At 45.7% G+C, this 13,140-nt stretch overlaps 1 protein-coding gene across 2 annotated transcripts in view; it reads right to left on the minus strand.

Moving 5' to 3' along the window:
• The window catches only part of SPTBN1 (spectrin beta, non-erythrocytic 1), a 143,605-nt gene that overhangs the window by 11,566 nt on the left and 118,899 nt on the right, over positions 1 to 13,140 (minus strand). The window contains exons 26-31 of one of the 2 annotated variants that reach the window (XM_044918587.1): positions 8,812 to 9,056; positions 7,604 to 7,742; positions 6,795 to 6,879; positions 4,819 to 5,015; positions 3,599 to 3,711; positions 2,858 to 2,921 (exon numbers count right to left, since the gene is read on the minus strand). In XM_044918587.1, coding sequence (XP_044774522.1) covers positions 2,858 to 2,921; positions 3,599 to 3,711; positions 4,819 to 5,015; positions 6,795 to 6,879; positions 7,604 to 7,742; positions 8,812 to 9,056 — 843 coding nt within the window. Of the gene's footprint in view, positions 1 to 215; positions 2,922 to 3,598; positions 3,712 to 4,818; positions 5,016 to 6,794; positions 6,880 to 7,603; positions 7,743 to 8,811; positions 9,057 to 13,140 lie in introns of those variants that run through there. The other variant, XM_021701140.2, reaches the window with a different exon arrangement.

Consider the following 13,140-nt stretch of genomic DNA (forward strand, 5'->3'; position numbering starts at 1 on the left):
CATGTGATTATCCTGGCCTCCTAAGTGACACCCTGTAGATGTGTGCTTATGAGCAACAGGCTATTTCCATATTTCTCTTTCCTTTCACTTTTAAAGGAGAGATGCAGGAGGGGAAATGACCACCAAAAAACAAAACCCTCAGTCCAAAGGAAGTGAGTGGATTTTAAAGTTGACAAATCTGTTCTAGTGTGGAATTTCAGGAAACTTCTGGTGGGAAAGTGTGAGTTTGGTCTGAAAGGCCTATGCCAGGTGTGAGTCTAGGGAGACATAGGGTTAGTGTGTATAGAAATCAGGTTAAAAAAAAATTAGTGCTGCAGCTGTGGCTCGGAAACTGCTGGTGACAGCAGGGACCTGGAGGGAGCAGTGTCTGCTGACAGGCTAACGTTTACAGCACTGGGGCAGACTTCAAGGGGGGCCAAGGCCAGGGAAGCCTCTTCTGGGGGAAATTCTGCAGCAAAAATTTTTTTCTTTAGAGTTAGAAGGAAAGAGAAAACCCCAAACCAGTATGCAGAGATAATTAATGTTTATGCAAATGAATCACTAAACCAAGAAAACAAGGAAAATAAAAGGAACAAAATGATTTTTAATGGACATGTGCTTAAGCATGCCAACAGACAACACACCACTAGAGACAAACATCAAAAGCAAATCATAGTGCTATGATCATACATGTGAATCTCCCCCCAACCCCCACCCCATGTTGCTTCTCTTTAGCGATTAGTCCAGAGTGCTTTAGTGGCTGGGTACACCTGAGATCTTTAAATCAGGAGGTGAACACGAATGCAACGTGACAACTAGTAGCACAAGAAACGCCTGATTGGTTTTCTAAGTGCATGAAGCAACACTATTTTCAAGTTCATTAACTTGAGTCTCTGCACCACAACTCCAAAGAATGAAAAGGCTTTTCTTCTTCCAATTCAATTATAATAAAAAACTTGTTCTGGCAAGCTACAATTTAAAAATCTAGATAAAAATAGGCATGAGAACAAATGCCAAAAACATCATTGCACTCTTTCTGTGTGTGTGTGTGGTTTTTTTTTTTTTTTTGGTCTTCTGAATACAAAAAGCATAAAATTGGGTATCATTCCAGATAATATAAAATTTAAACATATATATATGGAAACATCACATATATACATACAGATCAGTGACACAGAATCTGGAGCCAGAAACACATATCAGGGCTCCCTAATGACCAAAGATAAAGCAGTAGTTTTTTCTAAAATGAATTTTGGTGCGTTTTAAGGCAGAGACCCAATAATGGTGCACACTACCCCCAGAACATAAGAAGCCTGGCATCTATCTATATACCCATCTACAGTTGCAAGTAGATAGATATGTACATAGAAATAAGGAAAAACAAACAAGATGCTATATGATGTTATCCTGACAAAAGAAAAAAAAAAAAAAGACATGCATCATGAAATGAAAAGACAAATCAGACTTAACTCATGGAAAACACATATCAAAACAGGTTTCTGATCCCACTAACATCTAAATATGGCAAATGAGCAAGTGACTGTCTCACAAGGCTTGGATGTAGTATGGATTTGGTTTTGTTCTGTATCAGTACCAGGAAATCACCTCTTTCATAAGCTTTTATTCCTAAGGAATAGAATTTCTGTTAAAACATTTTCAATCCCTGCTGGTGGTCTGATCAATGCCATTCTAAAAAGACTCCTTATTGGAGAACCTCACAAAAAAAAGTCTTAAGAAAATGAAAACGAGAAGATCCGTATGAGACATACAATGGAGTTTCTGTCTACACAGACGCTACAATTCCTTCTGAAGCCAGGCGGCGTCCAACGGCTCCTAGGGGTGGACCACCAAGTTCAGCGTTCAAGTAATCAGGGTGAACCAGAATGGCTTTTGTTCCATTTGTTTGAGAAATTTAAACAGTTTGACACCCTTAAGTCATCGACTGAATGGAGAGGCCCGGAAGTCTGGTAGGCAGGCTTCTGGAACCTGCCGCGGACTGCTGCTGCCTGCCATGCTGGGTGTCATGGCGGTGCTGACAGTGACCAGGACCAAGGTGGCAGCAGGGTCAGCGGGCACTTCCCCCCTGAGGCTGGCTGCGTTACTTGCTGCAAGTAAGCTCACAATTTCTCAATTCAGGTCTTGGCAGAAAAAAATGGAGGAACTCATTTGAAAAAAGTAATACATAATCCAAGGGTCTCAAAATCATTTCAGATTCTGTGCCTAAAGTTAACAGAGCTTCCCAAGTAGATCCAACTCCACCCCCCACTTTTTTTTTTTCCGTTTTCAGTAAATGAATGCATCTTCATGGAATGTGACACAGCTGACTTAAGGTTTTAATCTTAGTACTGAGAGTCTCCTTCCTTATACACCAATCTTCCTAGTTACTATTAAATTATGGCAGGTTAATGACATCTGTAAAGGGGGGGTATGTGTAGCGCAGTATTGCACCCTGTTAGTATAACTGGATGTGTCATACCTGTCGGATTCTAGTTTTCTTCTTCATTTTGCTGTAATCTCATTTAATTTCAATTACTCATGTAAGGCTTTCGCTGTAAAATCTTAATAAAGTAAAAAGCTCACAATAAATAAACAAAAAATAAGTATGTTGCTTTAAGGCAACTGAGTATCCATCAGTTAATAGACTCAAATAAACATGAATTAAATGCAAACAAATATGAAACCAAGGAAGCCTACGAATTAAGGAAAAATTTTAACACTGTGGGTGAAGTGGAAGCCAAAAGGTCAAACCAACAGGATTTGGAGAGTGGTTCTTGACAAATGGTAGTGAACTTCACAGTCCAGACCACGGCTGGTCACTGGCTGTCCGTCTGCTATTAAAGTTTTTGTAGTTTTGGTAGGTTTGAGAGCGGTAACTAACCCGTGGAGATCCCTGTTCAGCCGGCAAACCGTTCTGGGAAACTTGCTCTCCTTTTGAAGTATCCCTGTTAGGTAAAGCAGGGAAGGAGGGCAGAGGAGGGAAGGGGAAGGTAAGGAAAGGGAGGAAAAAGAGAAAAAGAGAGATGATGAGGGAGAACAACATCACTCAATTTTACTACGGACTTTCTCTCAGAAAAACATATGCAACCCCCTTTTACGTAATGCAATTTCTTTTTAGGAACTTCCCAGGTGTTCCAAACCAAGTCTAGGTAGAGAGCAGGAGCACAGGCATGCCCTCTCCCCCCAGTACAGGCAGCATTCAGGGTTGGCACAGGGCTCTTACCACAGCATAGTCATTAGTTTTTCAGAAATAGACAATAATTTCTGTTCTTTATGTGAAGAACTTTCAAAAAGCATCACCACATAATCAGTGGCCTGAAATCTGGGTGGTTCACTCCCTCCACTAGTCACATGTGAATTCCGAGTGTGTGCATGTGCACGTGTGTGGAGTGGGTGCTGTCTACACCCCACTTCTGCCGCCCTACACAGCAATGTCACTTCGGACAAGTCTGTGTTCGCCGATGTCATCCAGGGGTGACTACACAGATTTGACATACTCTACAGAATTAAGAGAAGGGCATGTGGTGAGGCCTAGTGTAGCACAAGCTTAGCAAAGATGATCCCCAAACCTCACTTGTCAGGGAAGCTAAGACGCGAGCAGTGCAGGCTGCCCACGACTCACCACTGCTGCTGGGACTCAGTCTCCTCAGAAGCCTTCGTGCTCGGCTCAGGAGAGGGCGGCCGCCTCTTCCTCTCCTCTTCCTCTTGCTGTCTGCGCACTTCCAGTAACTCCAACTGAGGGCAAACACAGCAATGTTCAGCAGAGCCCCAAACTCTGCCTCTTTTAAGGAAAGGGTTCTTCAGGAACCCAGAAAGCCCTCCTGCCTCAGTTTTCTACCCTGGATCGCGCTGGACAACCAGAAGGGCTGACACCCAGCAAGACGGCACTGGGATCACAGGAACTGCAGCTATAACCCGGAACGACGGGAAACAGACCTGAGTGACGATGCAGGTCTAGTCAATGGGTTTGGGTGCCCCCTGGGACCCTGGGTTTCATTTCTAAATGAACTATGCAGCTCTCAACTCTGCTTGGGAAGAAAGTACCTGAGCATGAGGGTCCACAATGGACTTCCCATCAGAGCTCAGAAAAACACCACTGAGACAGAGTTGCAGTAATTCTCAAGGAGGCTTCTTGTGCTGCGGCAGGCATCTGTGTTCAGCCCAAACCCAAGTAACATAAAAGAAAAGCCACAGAGCAGTCTAACTGAAACTAAGCCATTTCACAAGCAGTATGTATGCACTAAAAATACTCCAGTTAACACACACGTATGCAGATAGGTTTTAAATCCTCAGTACTGCAGAAACTGGAAAGAACTCCATTTTTGTAGACCATAAAGAATCAGCTTTCTATCAGAAGTGCAAGTGTCACTGGAGGGGAAACACCAGTGAGCAAGCCTTATTCTAAAGCTTTAATTTAATGGTGGCAGAAGAAATGATCAGGAATGAGAGAATTCTCAGTGGTCTAGGATCCAGCTACTACTTGACAGAAATTCTGATTCTGAAAATCTGAATTAAACTGTAAGGCGAAGCTTCCCTACAAACCAAAGCTTCTATGAGATATAACAGGAAAAGCAGGTCAAAAGAGAAAAGCAAACCCCAATCAATCAGTTCCCAGGCAGGGAAGTGACTACACAGCTAGGTACACAGGAAGTAACTGAGGGAGTGGCAGCCCTGGACAGTCTCACCGGGTTCTGTACCAAGAGAACAGCCAGTTTCAGGAAGGTCCTCACTGCTTCTAACAACAGAGCAATGATATGACTCTCTGGTCTAGGAGGAAAACAGGAAGAAGCTGCCCAGGAGAACCGAAAGGCCAAGCACCCCCAGCACCCAGCGGCCACTCACCGTCGTCAGCCTCTCCAGGGCAGAGAACCTCTCGTCCCAGGTGGCTGCAGACTTCTCAAAAGCCTCGTGGCGCTTGATGAGCTTCTCCACCTCGTCCACACTCTGGCCTATTTCTCGGCTGGATAGGTAGGGCTCCTGTCCGAGCAGCCAGGCCTCGGCCACACTGGCGTCCCGTGAGAACTGGTGGACCTCCAAAACTGCACAGGGTACCAAGAGTGAGTGCGGGCCAGCGGGGGGGAGGGGGGGGCGCCCCAGGCAGTCGGGGGACGATGCTGCCCTGGTGGCAGCTGCCCACGCTGCCAGTCTCCAGCCTCGACTGGCGCGGTACAGCCTAAGTGTGACGTGGGCTACTTATCCCACTTTAACTTTTCTAGTAGCCACACAGAAAAGAAATCGGTGAAACTTTAAAACAAACAGGTGAAATTAACAAGTGTATTTTAGATAACCCAATAGATCAAACTATGATTTCAGCATGTAAGCAATATAAAAAAATTGAGACGGAACTTCTTTTCCTTCTGTCTCTGAAATGATACACATTTTATACGTATAGCACACCTCAGTATGGACCAGCCACACTGAACGTTCTCAAGAGCCACATGTGGAGAGGGGCTACCACGCTACCACAGTGGACAGTGCAGGCCTAGGAGGTATGCTCTACTCACTCCGCCCTACTTCAGTGAGATAAGCCTCAGGGCCCTGAAGGAATTCAATCTACATACAACCAGACTACGCAGGCACTCATTCATCAACCACCCTTCCTGGGGTGGTAGCTGTTGGTTTTAATTTGGGGGAGCTGAGAGGGAGGAAAGACAGCAGGACGTCCACTGCAGTGAAGGGAAGGGCAGGTTAGAACTTGGCTTTGCACCATGGCCAGCATTAATTTTCACTCCATCTCAAGCGGTGATGCTTGGGGCCATACAGGTGAGGAAAGGACTGCGGGCAGCATCAGCGTCCTCAGCAGCTGCCAACAGCCTCTCCGCGACAAGGCTACAAGGAGAAGATCCCACAGCTGCATGAGGGACTTACCCCTCATCACGCGCGCCCAGCGTACAACCTGGTGCCTCGTTCACAGTACAGAGAACACAGGCTTTGCTGAAGTGAACGTGCCCTGGAAATCCTCACAATTTGTACACCAAATCCTCATCCAAATAACGGTCGAGAGCGGGATCTCTTTTTCAAGAGGGTTCTAGCCCAAAAGGGTGAGGTGCCTGCATTAGGCGTTTTACAAACCTTTTAGACAAGGCCCCCTGGATTGTTTCCAGTGAGCACCCCTGGGGTCTGAGAATGAGGTTCTATTACACTGATAGAGCCCAGAGCCCCATGCACAGAATGGCGAAGCATGGTAAATCATGCTGGAGTTGGGCTACCTTCAGTGTTTATACCTATTATTAAATGCTATTCCCATGTTATAAACTCTGTGGTAGCTCACATATTCCTTCATAAAATCAGACTAAAATTAAAATCTACCTCAGAGGGTCCTCTTGGGGCGTAAATACAGAAAAATATATACAACACTTAGAATAATGCCCAGCTCATTGCAAAACCTTCGTAGTTGGTAGCTTTTATAAAGTTACCAACCTTCTATTAAGAGCACCAGACAGAAGACCTAATCAGGCCAACTTTCTACCTTCTTGACTGCAGTAATAATTCCTCTTAAAGATAACTAGAGGAGGAAGGGACTTCAAGCTGGACTCTCCCAGAGGGATACCAAATTGTTATTCCATGCTGTTCCTGAAGAACACCCAAATCCCACTTACAACACTGAGATCAATCATGGGATGAAAAATAATGTATATGCCACAGGGAACTACTTAAAAATATTTAGCATGAAATGATGAACTAGGGCATTAAGAAAGAAGCGTTAAGACTCCAAAAATCATTACGTGATAACATCACAGCAAATCACAGTAGGAAACTAAACTTGCATGCGGTCAATAGACACCCAAAAAGAAAGGAAAGATTAAGTAGGTCCTTACTCAGTCTTAACCATTCCCAACGGTCTTCCCATTTGTCAATCATTTCTTTTCTCTTTTCTGTCAACTGCAGTAACTTTTCCTTGATCTGTGAGAAAGGACAACAGGGACATCTTAACAAATTGTACCACATCCTCCTAGCCTTCCCCTTGACGGGTCACTTCACATAAGAAAAATCCATTTTCTGTAGAGATCCCTACTAAACCAGGGAGAGTACCTAAGGACTACTCAGTCTATTTATGTACTAGAGAGAAAAACATGGCAAAGTGCCTTCCAGAAGGGGCTGAGAGGAAAGGCTGGGCTCCCACAGCTGCTGTCCTGAGGCGGACAACCATGCCCTGAGCCACCTCCCGATTCTGGGGCTCCATATGGAGAACACACTCAGGAAGAGATGGACAGTGAGAGGGGCAAAGCCCTGACCTCTCTGAGAGAAGACCCTACCCCTTCAAGGGGGCCACATGCTGACTCATCATTTATCTCTTTATTACCACCATCCTCACTCGAATAAGACAGAAAAGGGATGCCACCCAGGGTGAGTACCGGAGGAGGTGACAAAGGATGGAACTTCAATCTGAGGCCTGCAGAAATGTTATTCTGTGCCTAGAGTGTTCTTGCGTAACTATTCCACATACACGGGAGAGGAGCAAAGAATTTCAAAATACGTGTAAGCATACCTGTGTATGGATACATATATATTTCTCTGTGTATGTGTCTGCATATGCACATGCATACGTACTGACAAAATAAAGTCATCTTACATCCTAAGACCAACTGCATTCACCCCGGGGCCGTAAAGCAAAGAGCTGTCCTACCTCCTCAGATGCATAGTGCTTTCTCGCCAGCAGGGATTTCCCAAGTTCAATGCAGGTTGTGAAACTGTCATTACGAGCATCGATTTCAGCTTTGATTCCTTGATGATTATTCATTAATAGTTCAACAGATGATACATCCCTAAAATTAGACAAATAATAGCTCCTTTAGGAGATCAAGCTTTCCAAATAAACATGCAGGTTTCAAAACACGTAATTAATTTGCAGGAACAGCACAACAGCACAATATGTCTTTCAGGTCTGACTGAGGACCAGCAATGCAACCTAACATTTGGAATAAGGCTTCTCTCATTCATGTGTGTGTGCGTGCGCACACACACGTGCACACATTTGAGTAACTCCAAATGGTTGCCAGGCAAGTGCCAGAAAAACCACTGGATTTCTGTTTAAACTTTTATACCCCCACGAGTTAGTGCCAAAGGTTCAGGACATATGTATTCCAAAGAGCAGCTGATATCCCCTCTTATTCAGGCACGAAGAGGCACACAGAGCCAAGACCAGCTTGGAAATCAATGACTATAGAGCTGTGAGAACTTCTCATGAATCAAAACCTAAAGTCCTGATCTGGGAAATACAACTGCTTTTTATATATACAGTAATAAAAGACTTTTTCTCAATTACAGCGGGGACTGGAGCTGGCAGGGCTGAAACTGGAGTTGTGTATGTGGCCTGCCCGTTCATGTCTTAGCTGCTCTTCACTGCCTTGCAGCAAACACGGCCAGAGAGAAGATATAGAACAAATATTAAATAATCGTCTCAAGACACCATTTAAGCAGATGGTGAGGGTAAGAGACACTTTTGGTAATGCATGAGAAAAAGGACAGAGTGATTTTTAATCTCAGACACAGAAAAAGAACTCAATTCCAATGATGAGGGAGAGCTAGTCATGCCCAGGGTATGTAGCTGCTTGAAGCATGAGGCCCAGAGAAAGGGTAGGAGGGCAGGAGTGAGTGTGGAGCATGGGGGTGGAGGGGTATGAGAGAGGGTTCGACAACACTGTGCCTGGTTCCCTGGTAACTGTGTGCTGTAGACCACAGAAGCAAGAGAAGCTGCTCCAAAACTCCTCATCACCCCGTCTCTGGCCTTGAAGCTCTCGGGAGAGGCCCCTGGTTCTCTCTAGAAGATCCCTCTACAATCGCCCAGGGTCAGCAGGCTGGATTTCCTCCCACCCAGGACGCCAGCAGGGTTACCTGGGCTTCTCCTGGGCTTCGATCTGCCGGATGACATCCTCCATCCACAGCATGAGGTCGCGCACCATGCTGAAGAAGCGGAACTTGTCCCCTGTGTCCACCAGCCGCACCCTGCGGCCCTCACAGGCATCCAGCAGGGCCTTCCAGGCTTCCAGGACCTCGTTCTCCCGCTTCTGGATGTCATCAGCCTTGTCACCTGCATAGGCTGCCTGGAGACGGGCCGCATCCTCCTGGAGCTGCCTCACCTGCAAAGCCACCAGGGAGACGAGTCAGCTCAGATGGATGGGGACCTTCTCTCCACCACCTCACTGCTCCCTCCATGCACACCATATACTATTCTGCACTAATGAGAGCACTGAGCCAACATGGGGCCCCTACACCCCAATGAGCTCACAATTCTATCGGGGAGATCCACACTGGAAAAATCCAAGTTTAGTATAAATGTACCAAACTGCATTACGGAGTTCAGTGCGAATGAGAAGACAAATGAAATGCTACAGGAATGCAGGCAGAAGACCTTGGTCAGGTGTCCTGGAGGCGGCCTGGGATATAAAGATGGTACAGAAATCACAGGGTACATATGCAGACATATCAGAAAAATCAACACGCGCAAAAAAAAAAAATCAACACGCAACCGGCTCTTGCAGGGTATACAAAAAGGTTTGTTGTTGTTTTTTTTTTTAAATCATGAACAAGGAACTGCCATGAAGAACTCAGTTTGAAAACAAGTTTTCCATTGTTATGTGATGTTGCTGTAAGAGCTCTCACATGGGCCAGTTCAACTTGAAAAACAAAAATATATCATCTCATGTAGCCCAAAAAACTGACTGACATCCAAGAAGGTGGACTTCTCACTCGCCAAATTTCAATAAAAACTCTGCAGAACAGGAAATGCAAGCGGGTCTTAGGAAAACATGCTCCACGGAGATACTCTAATTTGTCATCTATTAGCTGGCAAAAATTCGAGTCTGATGGTGTATCTGCCAGTGAGTGATATGTTGACAGGACAAGGGGCTACGGCCCCTGTAGAAACCACAAGCAGTATGCATCAAAGTTACAAACGCACCTTCTGATTTTATGACCCCACTTCGGGGAATTTATCCTACATGTAATTATGCACATTTAGGAAATGAAAGACATTATTTATTGTAGCAACATCTGTAAAAGCAGAAGAGTGAAAATAAAGGTCCATCAGTGAGAATCTGGTTGCACTCATGATGGCACATCCATACAAGAGGCTCCTCTGCAGGCATGTAAAAGAACAAGGAAGGGCTCTATATACTCACGCAAAGGGTTCTAGGAGAATGGAGTGTACCTAATATCCACTTCCTGAGCAATAAAGCGGGAAAAAAAAAGGATCGGCTTTCGCCTTTTTTGGGGGGAGGAGTGGAAGGGAGATAGGCCTGTGTAAGAGAAAGTCGTAACTGCGGCTATTTTATATTTTTAGATTTCTGTTATCTGGGGCAGGCTCCCAGAAGCCGGTGGTGCGTCCTTGCCCGCCATTTAACTCTTTGCCAGCCCACTCTGCACTCTGCACGGGAGCCATGGTAGTGGTCCTCACTGACCGCTCAGAGCAGTAGTTCATTTGTGTGGGGAATTTTCACTTTTGCTGTCCCTCCTCTACCTTGTTTTTGTTTGTTTGCTTGGGGCTTTTTTGTATTAGTCGTGCCATACTGTTGACAACATCTAATTAAAAATTAAGAACACACATATAGGAGAATATACACTCAGCCTTCATTTCCTGAGGCTGTGTGACCACAGTCCACAGACAAGTGTCATCCCAGACTACAGGAGCCTGGAGAAGCCTATGAGGGGAGTTTGCTGTTGGATACCAGCAGGGGGTGTACGCGGGGAGAAGGGGGGAAGGATGGACAACACTGGTGCTTTCAAGGAGCTGGACACTGACCCTGACCACAAAGAAGGACTGCAGGTGGTGGCATGTAAGGCAAACAAATTTCTGCAACAGATGCAAAGAAGAATCAATGCGGTTTATTTTTCATGATGATCTGATTTCCATATCCCTGCTTCTGGAAATCTTCCATGACTGTGGCTCAGGTATAACTCAAAGTACAACGAGCAAGCTCCTAGAAAATTATTTGAAAAACTAATTTCCTATAGGACTAACCAAATCTTTCCCAACAATTAAAAAAAAAAACAAACCCAAACAAACAAAACGAAAACAATAACAAAAAACCTTTTCCTGTGCCTCTGGTTTTTTTTTTTTTTTTTGAAGATTTTATTTATTTATTTGAGAGAGAGAATGAGAGACAGAGAGCACGAGAGGGAAGAGGGTCAGAGGGAGAAGCAGACCCCTCACTGAGCAGGGAGCCCGATGTGGGACTCGATCCCGGGACTCCAGGATCATGACCTGAGCCGAAGGCAGTCGCTTAACCTACTGAGCCACCCAGGTGCCCTGTGCCTCTGGTTTTTAATTTGTTCTCAAAAAAACCCCAAAACAAACAAAAACAAGGTAGAGGAGGGACAGCAAAAGTGAAAATTCCCCACACAAATGAACTACTGCTCTGAGCGGTCAGTGAGGACCACTACCATGGCTCCCGTGCAGAGTGCAGAGTGGGCTGGCGAAAGAGTTAAATGGCGGGCAAGGACGCACCACCGGCTTCTGGGAGCCTGCCCCAAGGGCCTCCCTCTATTCTAATTCTGTTACAAGAAACCTGGGCTGATTTGCAGGAGGGGCACGCACACTTCTAGAGCTGTAAATGGCCTCGTCCAGCAGATACGGTGAGGCAGAGACTCTCAAGACTCGAGGGAGTGGACTCTTTCCCCTCCCTCGAGAGGAGATGGGTGCCCTCAGCAATCTGAGTCTCACCAGGTGAAGGGGTTTAATGAAGAAAATAAGAGAGCAACTCCATCATTTCTGGAGTTTCCTGAAGTTCTAAAACAAAGTGATTCTACAGGTGCAGGGAAAGACCTACCACCGGGAAGGTCTGTTCTTGCTCTGTCCTTGAGGCATCCCACAAGTTCCCCCAAGCTCTTTTTTATGTAACAGTTACTTATAGAGCTCTCACGGGAGCACAAATTAAACTTGCAGTGATACAGAGCAACAGGCCCCAATTCAAACTGGGGTCTGCCCCTCTCCAGGGGCCTTGCTCCAGGCACAGGTGAGACTGCATTGTTAGGAGCCTCAGGCACTCACGTGGTGCCCGAGGACCTTATGTGCGATGAAAGCCCCTGACCAGGAAAGCTGACAAGCTTCCGAATGGCAAGTTGTCAGAGCTGGGGAGGCCACCAGCTCTGAAGGAAAGACTGGAAATCCTCAGGATACACGGTGGACGCCCCTACTAAATTCTGCTTCATGCAGACCCTAAGCCACTCCACATACCCGTTCTTAAATATTCCCTCAGTATCTTCTACCTCCTTGGTGGAAAAGCTGAAGCCACTTAATCTGCACGGAGCCCCAGCTGTGATCTATCAGTTTCTAGAAGGGGCCAATTAAGGGCAGGGGAGAAGGCAATGGGAAAGGTGGTCCCTCCAGAGAACAAACTCCGAAGTATACCAAAGACTGGTAAGGCTGATGGCACTGGATCGGGGTCAGCCCACGGTCCAAGCTGGGCCGCGTGTTTCTATAAATCAAGATTTACTGTGCCACAGCCATGCTCCTTCCTTTCGTATTGTCCGGGGCCACCTATGCTACAAAGGCAGAGCTGAGGATTTGCAACAGGGACCACGTGTCCCACAAGGCTGAAAATACTTACCATCCGCGCTCCTATGCTGATCCCTGCCCTAGATTACCAACACGCTCCGAACAGACAAGAACAAACCTCCTAACACACCCAAGGCTGGTATCTTTAATAAAACTGGTTTCTCCTCTAGGACCATCAAGTTTAGGAAAAAAAGATACAACTGATTTTTCCTCTAAAAGTCATAAGACTAAACAAGAAACTGTGCAGAGACTGGGGAGTGAACTAAAGAGTGATTATACTCCAGGTTCTCACTGCTATGCTGTTATCACTCTGTCAAGCATCTTTTAAAGAAAGTCTTTGTGTCAGCCATTTCAGACTTGGGGGGTGGGGAGACCAGGCATATTAAAACATTAGACTCTTGTTTTCCCTCTTCACGGACATAAAACTCAGATCCTGGTGGATGGAAAATAATAAGGTATTATTGTGGAAACGATTCTGGGTGAACAGCTAACATAATACAAATTCTTGTTGAGAAGGTCTATGACTTGCAAACGTTTGCAAGTGCATCTGGTTTGTTTTAATTGTGGGGAGAGTCACTTAATGATGTCTGCACATGCAGCACACTGTGAACTTTATGGACTGAGTTCTCCCAAATGGAGCATTTTAACAATGTGTGTGTGTGTGTGTG

The sequence above is a fragment of the Neomonachus schauinslandi genome, chromosome 10 (genome assembly GCF_002201575.2).
Source record: "Neomonachus schauinslandi chromosome 10, ASM220157v2, whole genome shotgun sequence".
Classification (NCBI taxonomy): Eukaryota; Metazoa; Chordata; class Mammalia; order Carnivora; family Phocidae; genus Neomonachus; species Neomonachus schauinslandi.